This window comes from Neolamprologus multifasciatus, chromosome 14 (genome assembly GCF_963576455.1).
Source record: "Neolamprologus multifasciatus chromosome 14, fNeoMul1.2, whole genome shotgun sequence".
Lineage (NCBI taxonomy): Eukaryota > Metazoa > Chordata > Actinopteri > Cichliformes > Cichlidae > Neolamprologus > Neolamprologus multifasciatus.
This window is the reverse complement of record NC_140452.1, coordinates 19,680,812-19,704,449: the sequence shown is the minus strand read 5'-3', so window position 1 is coordinate 19,704,449 and position 23,638 is coordinate 19,680,812. Positions and strand designations below refer to the sequence as shown.

The 23,638-nt window shown below is 40.8% G+C and overlaps 1 protein-coding gene and 1 long non-coding RNA gene across 2 annotated transcripts in view; one reads left to right on the top strand and one right to left on the bottom strand.

The window, feature by feature from the left end:
- drd2a (dopamine receptor D2a) overlaps positions 1-7,668 on the top strand; it is a 53,934-nt gene extending 46,266 nt beyond the window's left edge. Inside the window, exons 4-8 of the mRNA XM_085130392.1 lie at positions 786-922; positions 2,303-2,511; positions 3,469-3,555; positions 3,779-4,166; positions 4,687-7,668. Of these exons, the coding sequence (XP_084986518.1) occupies positions 786-922; positions 2,303-2,511; positions 3,469-3,555; positions 3,779-4,166; positions 4,687-4,883 (1,018 nt within the window). The 3' untranslated portion in view covers positions 4,884-7,668. The remainder of the gene's footprint in view (positions 1-785; positions 923-2,302; positions 2,512-3,468; positions 3,556-3,778; positions 4,167-4,686) is intronic.
- Positions 7,669-11,287: 3,619 nt separating this feature from the next.
- Positions 11,288-19,774, bottom strand: LOC146503956 (uncharacterized). Its single transcript, XR_014868643.1, has 2 exons — positions 16,928-19,774; positions 11,288-16,739 (listed from the first exon to the last, which is right to left on the bottom strand). It is a non-coding gene; the product is annotated as an uncharacterized LOC146503956 (long non-coding RNA).
- Between the last annotated feature and the right edge of the window lie 3,864 nt (positions 19,775-23,638).

The window sequence follows — 23,638 nt, the reverse complement described above, 5'->3', positions numbered from 1 at the left end:
ACAACTGTTATTGAACTGTCTGACGCTTATTACACTTCAACTTCTTTGCAACCACCTTCCTAACCTGTGCTTTCCACCAGCCACCCAAAAAATTGTAAGGTAGCGTAACAAAAATCCCCTATGAGCAAGCAGTTGGCTTCTTGCTCATAGGAGCAAAAACTTTTACTGGAAGAAATCTCTGCCAATATCATCGTAAACATTAGATTGGTAGTCAGTAACCACTGATTTTCTGTCACAAAGACACTCAGTCATGCGCTCTTAAAGGCTTTCCAAAGTTGATTTTCTGAATAAAACACTTCAAAACCAAAAAGAAAATCAATGAAAGAGAAATCTGGGCATTTCCTAGTGATTAGTGCAAGCTCACTAATAAGGTTAACTAATGTATCAGGGTTAAATGATAAGGCCTTTCCTGCAAGAGACTGGGGTTAAAACAGCCTTCCCACTAATATCTCATTTTATTGGAACTGCAGCTTACAGCACCAGTTTCCACAGGCCAGTCCATCTTGGAAAAGGATTTGATTAAAAATGACAGGCAGCATTTCTTGTTTCACCCTTTTCTGGCTTCATGCTCTCTGTTGTGCTTTGAGCTAAAAATTTCAACTGATGGAGAAAGAGAACTGGAAATAGAAGTGGTGTGATCACTTAATGAAAAAATACAATAAATGAAATTTTATTAAAAGTACATGTGTTTAAACCTGCTTTACTCACTATGTACAACTATAAAAATGTGCCATGTTTTTCACCAATTATAACTATGACAACTATGTTTCCTTTACCCCTTACAGCTACACTGCAGTTGCAATGCCAATGCTGTACAATACCCGCTACAGTTCTAGGAGACGGGTCACGGTGATGATCTCTGTGGTTTGGGTACTGTCTTTCGCCATATCCTGTCCCCTGTTGTTTGGCCTAAATAACACAGGTAAGAGAGAGTACAATGCACACATGATCTTCAGTCTGTGAATCAGTTACAGCTACAATACTGCACTGTAAATTTACTATGGAGCTATTTGTGCCGGTAAAGAACTCCTTCATACCCGTGTGTATCTACGTTTAGTGAGCCTTTGGCCTTTAGGTTGGTTATGCCAAGGAACAGGGGCTTAAAGGAGGATTACTAGTAAAGCAGTTTTGATTGTGTGCTTTTTGCGAGGCGCCACCTTGTTGTTGACCAACTCCAGTGGCCTGTCACTTTGAAGCTCCACTCATCCCTTTAAGTCCTTCATTTAATGCTGGTTCAGCTCAGACTCAAACCCTGAGAAATAAACACTGACTGTAGATCGAGTTGGAATATTTGGTAGAAAGCATGAAAGAAAGAATTACAAAAAAACAAAATAAGCAGCTCAGCTTATATTTAAATGCTAACACAGCTTTGTGTGCCTGTGTATGTAACTGTGAACAAGACCACTGCTAACCATCTAAATTGCAGTTCAATGTATGCAAATCTCTGGGTTCAGTGATTCAACACTTCAATAAAAGATGTCCCTAGCAATTTAGTAATTGACTTCTGTGAAGTTTAGCAGGTCAGAAGACATTTAAAAATGGAGAAAGGTGAAGCAGCAGATAGCCAGACTTCTAGCCCAGAATGTGAACTGAGCTTTAAAAACACTGGATCCTACATTTCTATGATAGCAACTACTGAAGACTTCCTGCATCTGTCTGAACCTTGTTAGTGGAAAGATAATTCTATGTATAAAATTGGTGAAGTCCCCCCTAAATAGACTACTTTCTCTAGCCTTTTAGCTACAGCCTTCAGCGTGACAGTTGGACAGGTTTAACTTGAAATGCTGCAATTTTCTTTATAATTTTTGGTTTTGGTTTGTCCAAAAAGCTGGAAATAAAGCCCAGAGAAGCATCGCCTCCGTTTCTAAACTAGTTTTTAGGGAATTTTAAAAATGAGGGCAATTCATCTAGTAAATTATTAAAATCTAAACTTAACAAACAACCCTTGCAGAGTCCAAAACTGGGGTGATGTGATCTCTGCATTTGGCTCCACAGCTATAAGGCAGTCCACATGGGCTGTGAGAAGTGGGAGTACGGTTAATGTGAGTGGAGGTGAGGTAGAAAGACTGCTGTGTAAATAACCTCAGAGTGAGGAGAATGTAGAAGTGGTGACATTTTTGGATCTACTTGCAATCGAAAAGCAATTATTGGTTCAAGCAAATCTAAGGTTCCAAATTCTGGTTTTGTAGACTTTTGAAAGTGGAAGTAAAATAAGATTAAACACACACACATGCACAAAAGCAGCAAGTCTTGGGAGAAAGAGAACATGCAGTCTTAATTCACATTGTGCTTATCTCCACAGCTACTCGTGATGAGTCTCTCTGTGTGATCGCCAATCCAGCCTTTGTGGTGTACTCTTCCATTGTGTCCTTTTATGTACCCTTCATCATCACTCTGCTCGTTTATGTCCAAATTTATGTGGTCCTGAGGAAGCGCAGAAAACGCGTCAACACAAAACCAAAGCAGCGTGTCTCTCAGGCTGCTGACGCTGATATGGCCACCTCACTAAAGGTGAGCTGCTATAGCTGGCTCATGTTTTTATGGCTTCATTTGCACATTTATTTTATCAAAGCTCCTTTATCTTTCTGTACTGTCTTAATATTTTAGAGTAATACATTAAACTAAAAAACATCATAAAAGACATAATTTGCTGTTTGATTTTGTTTGTTTCTTTAGAGAACTGCAATACATTTTTTCAGTCCAGCTATTCTTGTTGGTTTTACAAGCAGACATTGTATTACAGAGCAACACATTATTAAAATAAAAACACAGACTGCAATTGATTTTCTTTGAATACACAATGGATTAAGAAAAGGGGTTGAATTGAGCAAGACTCTGCTAGAAAAGGCTTTTTAGCTGTTTTAGTTTTTACATGAAAAAAAGATATTTAATATCAGGTTTAATCCAGGACACAAATTTGAATCTTAAATGACACATTTCCCTGTAAAATGTGTCATTTAAGAAAAAAATGTGACATGCAAAACTAATTGCGACAGCCCTCAAATGACCTTTTGCTTTTCTGGGTATTGATTTTCCTGTCATAGCACAACTTATTGATGTCTGTACAGAAAGTAAGCAACACTCTCGATCCAGTGCAGTACATTACTCATGTTTATGCATGGCTTCGTGCTGTGGTTTTGGTCAATATATTGCAGCATATTGACAGATAGCTATAATCTTTATGGGGTAACGGAGCATAATTTTTCACTTCTTATCTTAATTATCAAATTAAGGTTGGTGAAATTATTTCACACAACATTATATTACATGGTCACATTGATGGATTGGATTTTCAGCGGGTATAGAAGCTGCAGATCAGAGTGCTGCTAAACAGCCTTTCCGTGCTCAGTGTAGCCTCATTTGACCGTGTAGGAAGCGGGACCTGTTCCTCCATGCTTAGACGGCCCTTTTGTCAGTTGCTTTGACATTGTACTCTCTCCTTGCCTGACACAGCTGTTTTCATTTCAGGATAAGTGCACTCATCCAGAGGATGTGAGGCTGTGCACCATGATTGTTAAAACTAATGGGAGTTTTCCTGTCAACAAGAAGAAAGTGGTGTGTATTCAGTTTTGTTCTTTTGTTTTTATGCTTTCCCCTAAAAGTTTAATTGATGGAAAAAAAAAGGTTTTGCCTACAGAGATTTTGAAAGATGTCACCTTGAAGTTTTCCCCATCTGCTAGAATAAATGTAATTTTAAAATTCAAAGTTAAATAAAGAAAAGTTTTATACTCACTACCCCCTTTCCGAATGAACCTTTACTAAATTTGTCTTCATTCAGATATTCATCAAAGATGTGGTCAATGAGGGAGAGGATCTGGAGCTAGATGAGCTGAATAACAGTGGAAGCAGTGTGAAGCAGAAGCAGCAGATACAAGGTGCTCTTGGAGACACTCCAGCCACGAGCCATCAGCTATTGATGCCCAACAAGGCCAGCGCTAGCCCCGTCTCGACACCCCCCACGCCTCACAAGGAGGGCCAGAAAGCAGAAAAGAACGGCGATCCTGCCAAGGAGACCTTAGGCGATCCGGCACCCATCGTAGCCAAAGCCTTCCAGACACAGGCCTTACCTAATGGCAAGACTCAGACTTCTGTGAAAACCATGAGCAAGAGAAAGATCTCCCAGCAAAAGGAAAAGAAGGCTACCCAGATGTTAGCCATCGTCCTTGGTAAGTTAGTCCCTTATTATTAGTAGTTTTTAAATTATTCATTTGATTTTTTTAAAAAGTCATAAAAGTGAATACAAGCTCAATTAAAAGCCGTTGTATGTGATTCTGCACATCAAAGTTGAAGTGACAGTGGAAATTTAAGCATTTCTAGAACCAAATGTTATCTTTGAACATGCAAAGGAGCGTGTCGCATTCACAGCACGAAACCACTGGGAAAGCTAACAAATCCGTTTTTGTTTTTATTTACCTCAAGTTATTTTTGCAATGTACATGTCTTTTTTTCCCACTGCTCTATCATAGGTATTTGGCTGTCTTTACGTTTGTTTTGTTTTCATTTCAATCAATTTTTTCAGTAGGACCTAAAAAAAGAGTTTGAAAAACAAGTCAGACAGTGATGCAACAAAAAGAAATTGTACTGATACTTTAGAATCCAACTCCTCAGTAGGGCCACCCATATTTGGGCTTTATTTCCTCATTCTCTGTGTCTTATTCTAATACCTATTTTTTTTTCTTTCCTCAGGTGTATTCATTATATGCTGGCTGCCGTTTTTCATCACACATATCTTGAACACCCACTGCACCAAATGCAAGGTTCCTGCCGAGATGTATAACGCTTTCACCTGGCTGGGCTATGTGAATAGTGCTGTAAATCCCATCATATACACCACCTTTAATGTTGAGTTCAGAAAGGCATTCATTAAGATCTTGCATTGCTGAGCTGCAACATCACTTATCTGATCAGACTGAAGGAGAGGTGATGAATGAAAGCATATCCTGTGGCAAATACCTCATCCTCTTAAGGAAAATACACCACATGGGGAAACTGCAATCTGCTCATTTAAAGTTATTTAAGTGACTGAAAAAAAAAAAAAACCTGGCTTTGGCTTTGTCTTCTTGAAAGGCGTCTTGGATCTAAATGTTAAATTTCATGTGGAGTCCCGTTCTCCAAATCACTGAATGTAAAACAAGAAATGTCTGTAACGATGACCTGTTTTATGGAGAGAGAAAAAAATGACATTGTTCTCTGACATCATTGTGCTTGTCATGTAAGGAGCCATCTGTGTATACCACACACATGCAAACTGCTATTTATTGTATGTGTACTTTATGTTTTAATCATAGATGTTTTCTGCAAATCTTAAAGATATCGAGTCAGTGTTCATTGCAGTGTTAAAATTGAAAACAATTCACTGATTAGATTCACTGATTGTCTGAAAGACACGGTATAATTTACTTGCTGTATGATGCGGCCACGCCAATATCTGCAATTTAGCAATTTTATAAATAAATATATATTATAATTACTAATGCTATTATTATTATTATTTGCTGTACATAGTTTTTCTTAATGCATTTATTGTGATTATATGACCGCAATAGAAATGTGATGCATGCTACACTGCTCCTCTACTTGAAATGCATGTTTAACAATAAATTGCAAAAGATCTCCAATAAATGAAGTCAAGATACCGTGTGAAGTGCCACATGAATATCACCGCTCACCGTGTGTATATGAATACACTCATAATTGACTGGTCATTATTCAAAAGCTTCTCTGTTATTCCTAGGACTGATCTGCAGTTTGAGTTGTTTACTGGAAGCAACACCAAGCTCTGCTGCAGAGGAGTTGTTCCATTAAAACTAATGACTAGTATGTGGACTTTGCAGCTTCCAAGTATAATCATGTGGATATGTGCAACCCAGCTCCTGAAGCCACTCCCTGGGGCCTTTGCTGAGCAAGAATGGGGTGAAACTGAAATAATAGCTACCGCAATACATCTATACAACTATTACAACTACAGTGTTGGAGTTGGAGTGATGATCTCATTTTATATTTACAGTATATACACACACACAGAGCTACCGGACTGACTCGCTTTGTGCCACTGTTTGAATAGCCTCAGTCCTAATGAACAGGTGGGAAAAGGGAGTTCATGTCTGAAGATGAGATCAAAATGAAGCATAAACAACACTCCAGCTTATTCTCTAGTAATGAACACTGACTGAATTTACTTGTTATTACTGTGTGTTGTTCTTTTCATTGTTGTTATTCATGTTTAGTTATTTAAAACACAATTTTGAGATGGTTTGATGCCTCTGTGCATCTGCTACAGATCTCATTTTTGAATATTTCTTTTTCTTTAAAGGGCACGCTGTGTTACGAGTCACTGGGAAACTAAATATTTGTGGGTGCCATGGTTTGCTACTAAACCGTGGTGTCTATGTGTGATAAACTGACAAGTGGAAATAAATATTTGAAATAAAGTTTTGTGTGTTGTGCATGGGTAAAAGAGTAAGAATACACCATGTCTGGGTCAAGAGGGGGATGACATAATTCCTTTGTTGTGGCTGTGAAATGCACTCTTTACTCTCATGAGTAGCTGACATCATTTATACTTTCGTTCAAGCTCAACATCAGTCTTCGTGATGGCCAAAGATGGTTGAGCATTGCATCATTTCAGAAAAAAAAAGAACAACAAAGGGATGAGCCAGAAACAACATATTAAAGTATTTCTACCGCTGTTAGCAATCCCCAAGTCTGACTAAGGCAACCGAATGAAAAATAGTGGCTGTTCAAGGTAATTCATCACTTGTGTTGAGTGCTGCAGTTGCAGTCTGAATACACAATGCTCTGGAAATGCAGCTTTCACCTTTTTTTGTTGTCATGTCATCTCAGAAGACTAAACCTTTCCTTGAAATATATCTGAGCAGCTACAGTGCAGAAAGCAGCGCTAGTAAATGTGATTATTCATGCTTGATTTTATTCTGAGGAGTTGACATTTAACTGCAGATTGTGCTGGCTTTACATTAATAAACTGGGAGTTAAAATGATACCCATACACCATCTAAAGTATCTAAAATCAATATCTTAAAGAAGAGCCAGGGAAGTTAGTGTATCTTAGCCTTATCAAGGGAAACAGATGAGAGCAATTTATTACACCAGCAAAAACCAAAATTATGAAACTGAGTTGTATTTCTATAGGAGTTTGATTATTGAGACGACTGTTTCTTTCTTAGTAATTAAGATCTAAGAGCAAATAAGCATACTTCCAAAATGATAAAGGTCCCATATCATAAAATATAAAAACTGTAAAAATATGAAACCCCAGTTAAACATAACCATAATCATCGTCCCTCTCTTCTGAGGTGAGGTGAACGTGATGGGGTGGGCATGTTGCTAATGCTACACTGCTTTTTCTAGCATCCAGGCAAAATGTACTGTTGTTGAGTGCAACAGAAAACAAGAATTTTTACTGAGTCTTCATGAGAGTCTGTGTTTTGTCTTAAATGACTAAAGCTGTCCGTTAAAAACACCACTCCAATGACAAAAAACTTAATTTAACATGCAGCTTTGTTAGCTTGCTTTGATTGGTTGATTTATGGTTTTGTGTGATTTTTTAATGTTTTTATAACTTAACACCAAAGTCACCCAAGCTGTAAGGCAAATGTTTTGTCAAAAGTTGGTTAGAAACTGTGGAAACCTTTAAAATAAATGTAAATTTAAAACCTGTAAAAAAAAGGGCTTCTGGTGGTCAGCTTTGGTTTTTGCCTTCTGTGCTTCTCTGCAAACTAAACTCAGCTGGCTCTCTATTAATTTTGTCTTTTGCAAAGATAATGCAATTTATGTTATTATATTTCATAACTGAAGTATTCACTCAGCAGTACTTACATTTTATTCATTAGTTTATCAAACCCTACAGTCACAACAAACAGAATTAAAACTGTGATTGCTGCTCAAGAGTTTGTTACATTTTCTTGTTTCTTTTACAAAAGTGCAGAATCAGTAAGGAGGCTGTCAGTTTCAGTGAATACCTTCATTCAGCAGCTGACTTGTGAAATAGTTGATGACACAACTTAATGGACTTGTGCAAACTACAGGGACTTGAATTTTACTTGCCCCTTGAGCAAAGCTGTTATACAAGGGCTGTGACTTATGACATAGGTTGTGTGTGTGTGTGCGTGTGCGTGCGTGCGTGTGTGTGTGTGTGTGTGTGTGTGTCTGTGTGTGTGTGCATGTGTGTGAGAGAGCCTCACAAAGAAGCTATGTAAGGCTCATGAGTCCCAGTCGACTGTGTATAAAGGTTTCTTCCTTTAAGTCTTCCATTGGTATTTGTTTATGGATTTTTCTGCCTTTAGCTTTTAGCTCATTCAGCCGAAGGACCATTAAGTTCATGCCTTCTGTCGAGACATCCATCTACAATTCACAAAACTACAGTAATGAAACATACACACACTAATCGCCCAATGAGTTTTCTCCCAAACATGTCTTCAAGGTCAAGATCTAAGCCATGTTTGTTTTCTTACTGCATTGAGGCAACTGTTGCCTGAAGGCACTTTATATTATAAGGTAAATGCCCTACAATACAATACAAAAACAGAGAAAACCCCAACAATCATATATCCCCTTATAAGCAAGTGCTTTGGTGACAGTGGGAAGGAAAAACTCCCTTTTAACAGGAAGATACCTCAGCAGAACCAGGCTCAGGGAGGGGCGGCCATCTGCTGCGACTGGTTGTGGGTGAGCGATGAAGACAAGACAAAAGACAGGACATGCTGTGGAAGAGAGCCAGAGATTTATTATGGTATTGTAAGTCATTGTGATTTAACCACCGCAAATTAATCCATTTCTGATTACACAGCAAATAGGGAAGCACTTTTAAATGTTCAGTTTCTATGCCACATGTCAAAACAAGATTTTGAATGTGATTAAAGTGGTGGGTGGGTTCTTTTGCATGTTTAAAGAAGCCAATTGAGTCTAATAATAGATTAAATGCCGTGTTGAGGATAACTACATGGATGTTAAAATTACACACAACTATTTTATTTAAGCTGAGCCCTAAATCAGGTAAAAAGTTTGAGAATTCAGACAGAAAAAGGCCCAGGTGGACAATAGATAACAACAAATAAAAATGTTTTTCTTTGCAAAGCATCAATTAGTGTAACTCAGGGGTCATTTAAACTAACACAATCATCCTACTGGCAGATATTTGTGGATGCAGCTGATGGCAACATCAATGAACTCACAGACTCTGTCATTGGATATATTGGAAAGTGCATGGATGATATCATCACAAAAACCACTGTCCGCATATATCCAAATCAGAAACCCTGGGTAAATAAAGACGTTCGCGCCAAGCTAAAAGTGCGGACCTCTGCCTTCAACTCCGGGGATGCTGATGCTTATAAAGCAGCCAGGTATGACCTCCGAAAGTCCATAAAAAAGGCCAGAAAGGACTACAGGGACAAAATGGAGTCCAGCTACCACAGCTTTGACACCAGGCGACTGTGGAATGGACTGCGCTGCATCACTGACTACAAGAAGGTCAACACAGTCAGTGTTCAGCCCACTGCATCTCTCGCAGACGAGCTCAACAACTTCTATGCTCGTTTTGATGCAGATAACAGAGAGCAGATCCTCTACCCTCAGGAGGACAGTGAGGCTGCAACTTTAACTCTGAGAACAGAAGCTGTGAGATGGACCTTTAAAAAGGTAAATCCTCACAAAGCTCCAGGACCAGACGGCATCCCAGGCCGGCTACTCAGAGTGTGTGCAGACGAGCTGGCAGAGGTGTTCACCAACATCTTCAACCTCTCCCTGAGGCAGTCAGTGATCCCCACGGCCCTCAAAGCATCCACCATCATTCCCGTTCCCAAAAAATCAGTGGTCTCCTGTCTGAATGACTACCGTCCTGTTGCACTGACATCCGTCATCATGAAGTGCCTGGAGTGGCTGGTCAAAGGTCACATCTGCTCCTCCCTCCCTGACACACTGGACCCTCTTCAGTTTGCCTATCGGACAAACAGAGCCACAGAGGATGCCATCGCCCTGGCAACGCACACCACCCTCACTCACCTGGAAAAAGGGAATACATATGCAAGGATGCTCTTCATCGACTACAGCTCTGCATTTAACACCATCATCCCCTCGAAACTTGCCACGAAGCTCGTCGACCTTGGGCTGGGAACACCAATCTGCAGATGGATTCTAAACTTCCTCACAAACAGGCCCCAGGTGGTGAGAGTTGGTAAGCACACCTCCTCATCACTCATCTTAAACACAGGTATGCCACAGGGTTGTGTGCTTAGCCCCCTCCTATATTCCCTGTTCACACACGACTGTGTTGCTAAACACGAGTCCAACACCATCATCAAGTTTGCTGATGACACAACCATCATAGGCCTCATCACAGGCAATGATGAGACGGCCTATAGAGAGGAGGTGATGGCGCTGTACGAGTGGTGCCTGGAAAATAACCTGACTCTCAACATCAGCAAAACTAGAGAGATGATAGTGGACTACCGGAAACGACCAGTCAGGGAACACCAGCCCATCCACATCAACGGTGTCAAGGTCGAAAGGGTCAGCAGCTTCAAGTTCCTTGGAGTCAACATCACCGAGGACTTCTCCTGGACCCTTCACACAGACACTGCTATCAGGAAAGCTCGCCAGCGGCTTTACTTCCTGAGGAGGCTGAGGAAGTTTAGCATGAACGCCAACATCACCTCAAATTTTTACAGGTGTGCAATTGAGAGCTTGCTGACGAGCTGCATCACAGTTTGGTACGGAAGCTGCTCTGCCAGCAGCCGTAAAGCACTACAGAGGGTGGTGAAGGCAGCAGAGCACATCACTGGCACGAGGCTTCCTGCCATTCAGGACATTTACCTCCAGCGATGCCTCCGTAAAGCACACAGCATCATCAAGGACCACAGCCACCCAGCACATCAGCTGTTCTCCTTGTTACCATCTGGCAGACGTTACAGGAGTCTGTCTGCTCGGACTACAAGACTTAAAAACAGTTTTTACCACCAAGCCGTACGACACCTCAACCACAACACTTAAACACACACAACACAGCACTCAGAAGCTACCCTGCAGCTTCACAAGTACTCTGTTTAATCTGCACTGGTCACTTCACTTTATTGTCATTGATATTTATATTTAAAGTGCAATACTGTAATTTTCTGCTGCTCATTCCTGTGCAATATCCCATCTGCCCTCCCGTCATATTTCTTTTCAAGATTTTCTTATTTAATCACTAGTGTACATATATTTATATTTATAGATACATATATATTTAGTCATCTTTTCTCTTTTACCATGTCTCTCTAATATTTAGCTCCTTACTATTTTTATATTTTTATATTTTATTTTATTATATTTTATTATATTTTCTGTACTGTATCATGCTGCTGAGTGACTGCTGCTCGTCAAACACATTTCATTGCAATGTTGACCCTGTGCTAACTTGCATATGACAAATAAAACTTGAAACTTGAACTACTGTAATTATTAATTTATTAACTAACAGGAACTTAGAGGGGAGAGACCTAATGTTTAACAATCCATATTTCACAGTTTTATTTGTTGTAGATACAATATTGTTCTTTCTTTGGAATTTTTTGTATTTAAATTATTTGAGCTGATTTTGGTTTGTTTTTTGTCAGGGAGCAGACAGAGTCTCTAAGGGTTTGAGGGGGTAACAGAGGGGGCTGCAGAGAGTGAGAGCTGCTCCATCCAAAGTGGGATGGATGCCATCTCTCTCCTAACAAGTACAGGTTTCGCCCAGAAGGTTACTTGGCTATCAATAAAGTCCACATAGTTTTTTGTTCCACCATCACCATCCACCTCTCGTTTTTGAATGCACAAAACTTTTTTTTTTTTTTTTTTTTAGTTTTTCAAAGTATATCAGAATCAACATCTTTTGTGTGATATTTTGTTTGGGAGACTAAGGATGGTCACTTTTGCTTACACTAAGAGCCACTATGAAGGCCCCTTGTGAGTTCTTTTGGAAGAAACACAACAGAAATATCCCACATCCCTTCATGAAACAGCTCTTAGGGAATTGCCTCTGAAAAATAGGGGTGTCATGATCAGTGTGTAAGAGTGGCTGCTCAAAGTTACAAACAAAACACAAAAATCCAAACAAAGCCATAATCTAAAGAACAAGGACATACCAGGAGATACAGAAGAAGGAGAACAACATAGCTCAACTATTAATAAGAACTTCAGCAATCCCAGATATGTACATAATATATTTAATATGCCATGGTATTGAGAAAAAACTGACAAGTTTTAGCCTGTGGCTTTTGAAAGCCATCTGTTAAGCTACTGAGAGTACCATGACAAAGGAAAAAGGGAGGCTGTGCAAAAAACAGACAAGTGAGAAAACTGGCTATCAGGATAAAAGAGGAACTAAACTACAACAGAGGAAAACACCTGAATGAAGACACTCTGAGGGAGAACACAGAGAGATAAGAGAAAGGAAGGAATTATTAGGAAAACTCCAAATGAAAATACAAAGAACTTGCAACTGTTACAAAAGAGTATATCATATAATCAGCTTTACACAGCTCCATGAAAACTAGTCAGGAGCTACCAGCTTCTGAAGATAACAATGAAGTCATCAATCAAAACACAGGATTTAGACATTTCTCACTTGAAAAGTAAAGACAGAAATCAGACTGAACAATGCCACAATAAACCAAACTTGCATTTAGAATAATGAAGAGATCAGAACTTGAATCCAGAAATTCCAAAATTTCAAACACTAGAATAATAAAAACCAAAGTCAAATACTGTATAATTCCCTGAAAATGGTAACCTCAGATGCAGATACAGATGAACTACATATAAAAATGCTTGTCACTTTAAATTCATCAAATAACTGTAATCTGTTTTGGTAGCAAGCTAAAATATTAAAATAATGTCACATATATGGGACTAACCATAAACCGTTTGAACATCTACATTGGAGCTGTGGTGTATATTTATGTAGTCAGAATGCAAGAAATGCAAGATAAACATAACGTAATTCACAGTGACAGACTCAGGAATGAGAAAGCCAAACAGCCACAATTACAGGTATCTTAAATGGGAATTCCTCACAATGCAATCTTTTTGTATTCATTCTTTTTTTTTTTTTTTGTCATTTTGTCATTTTTTGTCATCATGAACAACTATGGTTTTGATCCCACCTTTTTTATTGTTGCTACAGGGCACCGCCATGTCTCTGATTCAATTTCTGATTATATCAGGAGGAAAATGTTGGAATGCTGGACAGCCCATCCCCAGTGTCATTCCTTATGCACCGCCTTAGGGCTCCAGTTCAAGGATTACTGATATGCCGAAGCACCATTGTACCCAGTGTATTGATATTGCAGTACAATATCAAATATCATATCAGCAATAAACTAAATAACACTGGCAGTCAGCTATTCATGCAATGCAATGCTGTACCATAGAGTCTCTGAGGAGAGTTTTTGTTGTGTCTGTTCCCCCACCCTCTTCTTTCTTCAATCTCTAGTGTATGTTTTCCCTCATCACCTCTGTACAGTTTCTATCTTTGCAGAAATAATTGACAGGCGTGTCCAAAAATAGCCCCAGGGGTTGGAGAAGTAGGATTCAGACAGCACTGTTGTTGTGTAGGCAATAAGGAACCTAAGGTAATGACTGGATAATGATACCGTTCCTATATAGCTGAAATCTTCTCATGCCTATGAAATGAGTCCTATCAAGTGCCTATGCTGGCCCATTAACAATTAGAAAAATGTATTATCTGCTAAGACCCCAAAAGGCCCTAAAGGCCATACGCTTACTAAGAACATGTGGTGCAAAATGATAATACCTTCAGAGAAAGTTAAATGCTTACAAATACCTGGACTAATTTCCTAGCTCTGTTTCTGATAGAGATTAAATGTAAACATGTAAAATTTCATATGGCACACAGAGATAGTTTCTTGTGCATGGCTGTGTTTTAGCCTAGTCCTAAAGCAAGCATTACCATAGTGGATGCACAGTGATGGAGGGAAACTGCCAAGAATGTATTTAATGATCAGTGGTGGAATGAGGAAGTACAGAAAAGTATTCAAAGGAAGAGGCTAGCAAATTTAAAGTGGAATAGTAATAACAAAGAGGAGTACTAGGAGTACTGAAAGGCTAGGTGTATGAGTTGTATGGGAGGCTGGACACCAAGGAAGGAGAAAAGGACTCAAAAGTACTGGTTGATTTGGCCAGGAGAGCAAGCGTGAAAGAATGTGCAGCAGGTTAGAGGTATACAGACGTAAGAGGTACTTCGAGAAGCTGATAAATGAAGAAATACATGAGAGAGAGATGTGGTATGTGGCAGTATGAAGATGTCTAGTAGAGAGGCAAGGGCAATTTGTCACCAGGTTATTTAACCTCTTAAGCCCCAACGGCCCCTGATATGGGGACAAAAGGCAGGAGATCAGTTAGGCTTGGGGCTTAAGAGGTTAATACAAACCTGGAAAGAGCAGGGCTGTAGTAACTACAGAAAGCTGAAGAGTCATACCATGAAGAGGTGATGATCATTGAGCATTAGTTTATCTTCATGCTGACAAAGAGCATTAAAGATGCAATATTTGCTTTGACAGTGTTCTTGGAGAAGTATAGAAAAGGTCCAAGGAGCTTCATTGTGTCTTTGTGAATCTACAGAAAACATCTGATAGGGTTCAAAGAGTGGAACTTTGGTACTACCTAAGAAAGTCAGGAGTGGAAGAAACGTTTGTGAGGGCAGTGCAAGAGTTGTGTGAGGACAGTGACACAGTGGTGAGGTGGGCAGTAGGAGTGACAAATGGGTTCAAGGAGGGAGTGTGACTATATCAGGAATCACCTCTGGGCCCCTTTTTGTTTTGGTGGTGAACAGGCTGATAGTTGAGATCAAGCAGGAGTCTGCTGCTGTTGAAAGAGAAAGAGTCAGAAAACCTTTAAAAATGTTAAATTTCATATGGCGCACTGAGATAGTTTCTTGTGCATGTCTGTGTTCTACCTAATCCTAAAGCAAGCATTACCATAGTGGATGCACAGTGATTGGAGGGAAACTGCCAAGAATGTATTTGATGATCAGTGGTGGAATGAGGAAGTACAGAAAAGTACTCAGAAAACCTTTAAAGGTTAGTTAAAGTTCATTCAGGAGGTTGATTGAAAACATTACCTGGAGTGATTCAGAGCAGAGAGAGGCCCAGCAGCTAAGTGGTGCAAAAGGGTCTTAGTCTGATAAACTTTTTCGATCTCTCTATTCTATCAGGAAATTTCCAGTGCTCTCCTGTAAACAATCTTCCAAGTCTGATATGAAAAGATTAAGAAAGGTGCAGTGCTCTCCTTCTGTTGAACCAGATAAATGTATTATGCAAGACCCACTCAAAATGTAGACACTAGTAACATTGTTGGGTTATTTGTATGATAAGGAGGAATTCTCTTGCCCCTTTTTGACATTTGTATCTTTAAACACAAGACACTGGAGTCAATTTCACAAGTTTTCTCATAACAAGAGATGCAATTTATGCTGGTAGAAGCAAATCAGGTCAAACCTCTATATTATGCACAGATCGTTGCAAGTGTAATAATATCATCATGTTAAGTTGTTAACTCTATTCTGTGCTTGCAATGACTTTCCATCTTCAAAGCTAAATGTAGCTTACGCTATGAACTTTTACAATAAAAGCAAACCATTACATTTCATGAAATTTCCCATGAGTAATTATCCCCTTTGAATTTTTGTGAACAAGACGCTCTCAAGATTCATTGAGTGGCGCTACTGGCCAGCCAGTCGGTGGTGTGCATTGTGACAACGTCATATTTTAGTACCTGCTTGAATCGCTTGGAACCCCATCAGGTACTAAAAAACGACTTGGTACCAGGCACAATGACCTAATGGAAAACCCTGGAAACTGTGGAGAACCATGCAGAGTCGATCCGGGTTGGTAATAATGGAGAGGGGGCTTTTGTCACTGCTAAGAAATATGTTGGTAAAACATCTGATGGGCCAGTCATTTCTGTGTGTCTAGTTGTCTTGAAGGAAAACAGCATCCCCAATTTTGCCGTTTGGCATATCATCTGTCCATTCTCTTTGACTCTTGAGCAGTGGTGGGCAAGTTACTTTGAAAAGTAATTCATTATAGTTATTAGTTACTTCTTCAAAAAAGTAACTGAGTTAGTAACTGAGTTACAATATTCTAAAAGTAATTAATTACTTGAAAAGTAACTATTGCGTTACCCTCTGGGGTCCAGGGTATAATTGGCCATTTTTAACTACTTTTGATTTGACCTCCACATTTCACCTTTAAAAACTATTTACTTTGTCTGTTTGGAATTATTCTTTTCAGCACAACCTCACGTGTCTGAATTTACAGTTATGTTTTCATTTTGACGTACTGTATTAACACAATTGATCTAAAATCAGACAAAAAACATAAAATCTGAGTAGAAAGTTATATTTTTTACTGTAACAACCACAAACATGTTTAATGAATCATATTTCATAACTTTAAATGCAAATATAAATTGTCAATTTTAAAATCATATGCACAGGTTTTGCAAACAACAAAGTTATTTGCATCCATTTACCTTTTACCTTAATTTTTTAAATAACCATTTCAAACTATTTACAGAACCATCAGCTGTTCTGCATTCAATAAGATGCCACACAAATTATTTGTTCCACTCCACAAAAATTATTTCTGTCCACTATAAAGGAGAACATCACAGCCTGATACCTGCAGGTCTGACAGCAGCAGGTGTATCACTCCTGTTCTCTACCTGGAGACAGCAGTCACCTACGGAAGAGGATTAGGGCCACTGGAAAAAAAAAAAAAAAAGAATTCTGACTTTTTTCTCAGAATTCTGACTTTAATCTCAGAATTCTGACTTTAATCTCAGAATTCTGACTTTTTTCTCAGAATTCTGAGATTAAAGTCAGAATTCTTTTTTTTTTCCAGTGTCCCTAATCCTCTTCCGTAGTCACCTCATTGTTGTGACACACAACACAAAACTATCCTCTACACTACACACTAACTACACAAGACAACACATTAACTACACACTCCAAACACACTAAACGTCACAAATCTCTCACATCTCAAAACTCGCTCTCTCTCTTTTTCTGCTGTCTTTCTTTCTCTCACTCCCTCTCTCTCTCGCCATCACTCCTAAAACTTCCCCTCTTCCCTAAACAACCAAATGTAATGTCTCCATATCATTTTTTGATTGGTCGACATGGTGCATTTTTCCACCAACACGAACGGGCTGTTTTTTGTTTTGTTTTTTTCTTTTTTGCTCGTAAGCAGAGAGTGCTTGCTAGAGCTGTACTTAGACAGCAAACGTGAGGAAACTATTGAGGAAAAAAACAGCACGTATATATTGTTTATATATGACTGGTTTTACGTGGCCTAAGTGGTCATGTGACTGGCTTACCACGACTACTTTATTCTTCCTCAGTCAAACAGCAGCCCTCGTGCGATTGTTTTGTCCCCCTGAGCTCCAGGTGTTGTGCCAAAAAGTGATCGTGATTGCCGTCCACGGGAGCGCGGCCAACTAGCTGTCTAAAGCTGATCTGTAGACAGCTACTTCCGTGCAACTGATATAATGTGCAGTAAGCTGAAGACAGCTTCAACCGTCTGTTTGTTGAAAAATAGTAACGCGACCGCACCACATTTTCTTGTTAGTGATGGTAACGGCGTTGTAACGATAGGAATAGTAATTAGTCAGATTACTCGTTACTGAAAAAAGTAACGCCGTTATTCCCATCACTGCTCTTGAGAGTAAAAAGGCATTTTCTCCTCCAGAGTTTCTACAGTATTTGCAAGACTCTGTACTTGTTTCTACTGTTTTGTGTGGAAACAAGTGTGGGTCAAAGTTGGCAGTGGATGCCATTACAGAGCTTGACCTCTGATTTAAAAGCAAAGCTGGAGTGAGAACATCTGCACAGGTGGTTTTGCATTAGTTACTGCCATAACTTCTGCCTTGAATGTACTCATTCAAAGCAGAAGTTGTTGAGATTTGAAATATATATTTTGAATGCGTATTTGCTGATTTTATTGTGGTTACTCGTTACTGAAAAAAGTAACGCCGTTATTCCATCACTAGCAAGTGTTGGTTGTGTGTATGCAAACTGAAGAAGCACTGCATCCAGAATCTGTTTAGCAATACTGATAAGTATCTCCTAAGAACCACTCATGTGTAAGGAATGGGGATAGATAAAACGCCCATGTGGAGCCTTTTTCCGTTAAGTAGCTGGTTAATGTTGCATCACTGTGATCGATTTTCAATTCATTACAAGTTCCTGAGGAATTTGTGTCTCTGTCAGACCACAGAGGTTTTGGAGGTCAGTAAATGGAGTAACATCTTCTTAGTGCATTGAGGTTTATGTTGACATTGATTCTATATATAGTAAGCTCAGTGCATGTCTGTGCTACCTCCAAGAGCAGGGGTGTCAAACATTAGGCCGTGGGGCCATAATCAGCCTGGCAAAGACTCCAATCTGGCCAGCTAGACAGCTTTGGATGGAAGACATAAATTTTAGACTTCTAACTGTAATTTTGATCAATTTTAAAGGTTTTCCTGCTGATACAGTTCTCTTCACAGCCATTCATACTTCACCAAAGTAGACGTGTAACAGATTTATCATGTAAGAAAAGTGAGACAACTGGTGAAATTGCACTTTTTTTATTTTGTATTAAGATACCGCAGGGATTAAATGTGCAACATCTTTACACTAACACTCATCCAGCCCACTAAAGAGCAAAGTGGGCAGCATGTGATTGTGACTTCCGGATGGTGAGGAAATTGGTTGCAGCATAATCTTTCAGCTCCCCGGCGGTCTGGTTACCCCTCGAAAATTGACATGTTATAACACAACTAAGAATATTCATAGTAGTATGCCAGGGGGTAACAAGAGAAAGACAAGAGGAATTCAGCAAGAAAGTGCGGAGGAGTTTTTTCACCGAAAGAAGTTGACGGTGCTAGCAAGCTAAAGCTACACGGAGCTATGGAGATGGAGGCATTTGAAGCTAACATTCTCGCTGAGCTGAAAAAAGTCCAGGATAATTTGAAAAGAGAAATAGCGGAAAGAACTGGACTTGTGAAAACAGAAATATCGGAGTTTAGGAAAGAAGTGGGGCAACGGCTCAACGAAATTGTCATGGACATTAAAAGAGGTAACAAGCAGGATTGAGGAGGTCGAACAGAGAGTAACCGAGGTGGAGGAGGTCACAGTTGACCTTAAAGACGTGCTCGGCCATACTCTCCAGTTACAAGAGGCTCTCCAGACACGTCTGTCCGACCTGGAAGCCCGCTCTCGCAGGAATAACATACGTGTTCACGGGATACCAGAGGGTGAAGAAGGGGACAACAGGAGAGGGAACTGTCCCTCTCCCACACCAATCTGGGCATACAGTGGAGCCACCGCTCGCTCGGCCCAAAGCCACCACCGGGCTCCAACCCCAAGTCTATCGTGATTCATTTTTTGGAATACAAGACCAAGGACTTGGTGCTCCATTCTGCGTGGACCAAAAAAGAAATACTGCTGAAGGGGAGACATGTGTATTTCGAACAAGACTATCCCAGTGACATTTTAGCTAAACGCAAAGCATACAGCACGATCAGGAGGATTTTAAAAGAGAAGGGGCTCCGCTTCCAAACACCGTATCCGTCGAGACTGCGTGTGTTTTATGAAAACGGGCCCGTGATTTACAACAACGCGCAAGACGCATCCAACAACCTGAAGAAGAGAAAGTTGATGGAAAAGGGAGCGGACGACCCAATACCACGCATCCCCATACCCAAGCCGAGGACGCGCTTCTGGGAAAGAGCGAGCGGGACCCGGGAGGAAAGGATGAAATACATCCAGGAAAAGCTCCAGGGATTCAAGGGAATGGATAGTAACACCTACTTTTTTTTTTTTTCCCCGCACCTAAGACTGCAGTTTTCCTCTGTAAAATAAGAGTAATAGGTTTGACCGCAGTTATGGGATGTTACTAGCTTTCTCCAAGAGTGCTGCTAGGATGAGTGGCGATTACCAAGCAGCTCTACGAGGGGCTCTCTGGGACTCTAGGGACTCTCCTCTTTGTTTTGAAGATGGACGCACACTTCATAATTGGAAGTCATATATGTTATTTGTTCAGGTATGTTGTTTCTTTGTTCTGCAGACCCACGTTTTCTTTTCAGAGCACCTAGAGGTTTGCAGGTATTGTGTATTTTCCTTTTGCTGATGGAGATAAGACAACAATATAAGGTAATTACACTTAACGTTAATGGTTTACATAACCCCATTAAAAGAAACAAAGCTAAAATGAAACGAGAAAAACAAGATATAATTTTTTGGGAAGAAACATCTTTCTGCCACCGAGCACAAAAAATTGTGTAAAATGGGGTTTAAAAATGTGTATTATTCCTCGCATATAAAAAAAACATTCTAGAGGAGTGGCCATCTTATTGTCTGACAAAGCACATTTCCAACTCTCATCACAGAGATAAGGAGGGGCGTTATATACTGGTTAAAGGGTACATAGATCACAAGGAAGTTACATTGTTGAATGTGTACAGACCACCAGGGACTGATAAACATTTGATCAGGACCCTTTTTGAATTAATTGCAACAGAAACATCAGGCATATTAATATGCGGTGGGGATTGGAATATTCAATTGAATCCGTTTCGGGACACGTCCAGCAAAACTAAATTTTCACAACCAGAAGCAGTATATGTTAAAAGAATGCTCAAGGAATTAGGGTTGGTTGGCGCATGGAGGGATGCACACTCACTGGAAAAGAAATATACTTTTTTTTTCACATTCCCACCATATGTATTCAAGACTGGACTATTTTTTTTATGTCACACTTTGATAAGCATAGAATTATAAATTGTGATATAAGGGTGAGAGATATTTTGGACCATGCAGGGGTGTACCTGACACTCCATTTGGATTCAGATTGCAAAGAAACTTTATGGAGGCTTAATACTAGTCTACTAAATGATGTAAAATTTGAAAAGTTTGTAAAACAAGAATTTAAGGAATACATGGACTACAATAACAATGGTGATGTTTCTCCTAGTATTTTATGGGATGCAGCGAAGGCAGTTCTTAGAGGGAAGCTGATTTTGTGGTCCCCATATAAAAAAGGAAAAAGAGTATTATCTAAAAGACCTTACTACAAGACTGAAACACCTAGAATCAGAACACATGAAAAGTACCAATGATGACACCTTATCACAAATTAAAGAAACACAACAGATATTAAATAGGTTATATGATGACCAAATAGAGAAAAGGGCTAAATTCATCACTTATTATGAAAATGGTCCCAAATCTAAGAGACTCCTTACTTGGAGGATACGGAAACAGCAGGCTGACAGATTTATTTAGAAAATTAAAAACCCAGCAAATGATAAGATATGCCATGACATGAAAAGCATAAAATAATCTTTTGTGACCTATTATACCTGACTGTACGCAGAACCAACCATGATAGATGTGCCCTCTGTTAATGCATTTCTTTCCTCACTTGCTTTACCGTCGATAGGAACAGAACAAAATAAAAAGATTAACACAAACAATAACTGCGGAGGAGATTAACAAGGCTCCCTAGGGCCAGCGGGGGAGCTGGCCCTAGGGAGGGACACCCTCCCCTCCCTTCTTTTCCTCCCCATCCCCGGCTGCCTCCCTCTTCACGCTCCACCACACCCACCCACACAGGTAGGGCTTTGGGGTGCGGGTGTGTCACCAGGGTGCAGGGGAGACATTCCCCCCCCCTCTGTCCTCTTCTGGCCACCTGTGCCTCAATTTTATCTCACAACTTAGACATCCACATTACTTACACTCTCATAACACACACATATATATATATATAGGGCCTTGAGGGTGGGCACGTTAACGGCGTCCAGTAGACGGTCTGTGTATTCAAACCTGCCTCTGGCGCCGGTGCCCACCTCTCAATTTTAAATCCATGTAGACATTGAGGGTTCTCGGGAGGGGCCGTGCTAACACCTGCTGCTCTCTGGCAGCAGCACCATGCTCTCCCTTGTTTTAAATACACTTTAGAGCAACACGCAGCAACACTACACTTGAGCGGGAGGAGGGAGGTATGGGGTCTTAACACACCCCTGTTCTCTGCTAGCCATCGGGGCGGGGGGGCTGGGAAGAGATGCTGGCTGTCCGATTGGCCTCCCTGCTGCTGCGGAGCCTGGGGCGGTCTGCTTGCCTCCACCCCGGAGGGAAGGGTAACATCTCTTGGGTCTGGGTGCCGTTTCCATCTCTGGGGGTGAGGATACCTGGACCCGGGATATAGAGTATGTTTGGGGAGTGTGATTGTGTGTACATGTCCATTTACGTTTATTCCTGCGTTGGGTGAGTGCTGAGTGTTTGTATATGTGTGCATGAGGGTGGGAATGCATGTCTGTGTCTGTGTGTGCCTGTTTGTCTGTGTCTATATGTCAGGTCGGGTCTTAGACTTCACCTCTCTGGGAACTCCAAGGCCCTCCAAAGTGTGGAGGCCTATCTCCCCTCACCACACTCCCTGCCGGTGACTGATGCCCTCAGGGGTCGGTGCGTTGGTGGTTCTTGGTGTCCGGGGCTGGGCGCTCAGGTATGTACCAGCTCACTCCCGGTGACTACTTGGCGGGGCCTGGCGCCTGCTGCTCGGTCAGGCCTCTTCCGGGGCGCGGGGGGCCCTCGGGCCTCCGGCCTCTGTGCCTGCGGCTCGGTTCACTCTGGCACAGCTGGCTGCCGGCAGAGCCGGCGGGCACGCCGGTGCAGCCCCCTCTAGCTTCTGCCCGGTGGCTACTGGGTGACCCCTCATCTGGGGATCCTCAGCCCTTCCCATGAAGGTGGCACGGATGCCCCTCCGGTGGTCCTCCTTGGGCTCTTGCACTCTGGGGCCTCTGGATGTCTGGGGCCTGGATCTCCTCCATGCCTGCTTCATGCCCTGGGGGACGGGGCTATGGCTCTCTACATCCTCTAGCAGACCATTACATGGGGAAACCATTTGAATACAAGCGCGCCGATCCACACAGGTGTGCACATGGGTGTTCACTATTCGTAGACTTAAATCACACCTTTCTTGGCTGCTACTTCAAAGCACATTGTGCGCTGTCTGTCCTGCGTGCTGCACAACAACATTCAATATTTAGTATTTACTGCTGTTTACACTTAGCTAGATTAATGCGATGGTGTTGTGTATAGTATGTTGCATTGTTTTGTTTTGTTTTTTGCTTGTTTTCTATTCTTTTTCTCTCAACAGGTGATCCCGGAGATATTTTTTCTTCCCCCCTTTCTCACTGTCCCTCTCCCCTTCTGTTTTTCTTTTCCTTCCTCTTTCTTTCTCCCTTTCCTATCCCTCACTCATGTCTGTCCCGTCTGTAACAACTGAAAATAAAATAAATAATAAAAACAAAGGTCGATCAAATGGACCAATACGGCAATGCCATGATGATCCATTTGGCAAAATAAATCCATTGGGTATCCTTGTTGGTCTTCAGACAACAATTCTGACGGCTAAAGAACCAAATGGGACAGGCGAAAGAAAAAAAAAAAAAAAAAAACCAAGGCTATTTCAAAATTGAAAGGTTATAAGATGGCCGGTGAGGATGGCTATCCGGCAGAGTGGTACAAACACTTCAGAGATCTAGTATCCCCTCTGCTTAGGGATTGCTTTAACCATGTGCTTACAGGGGGGGAGAT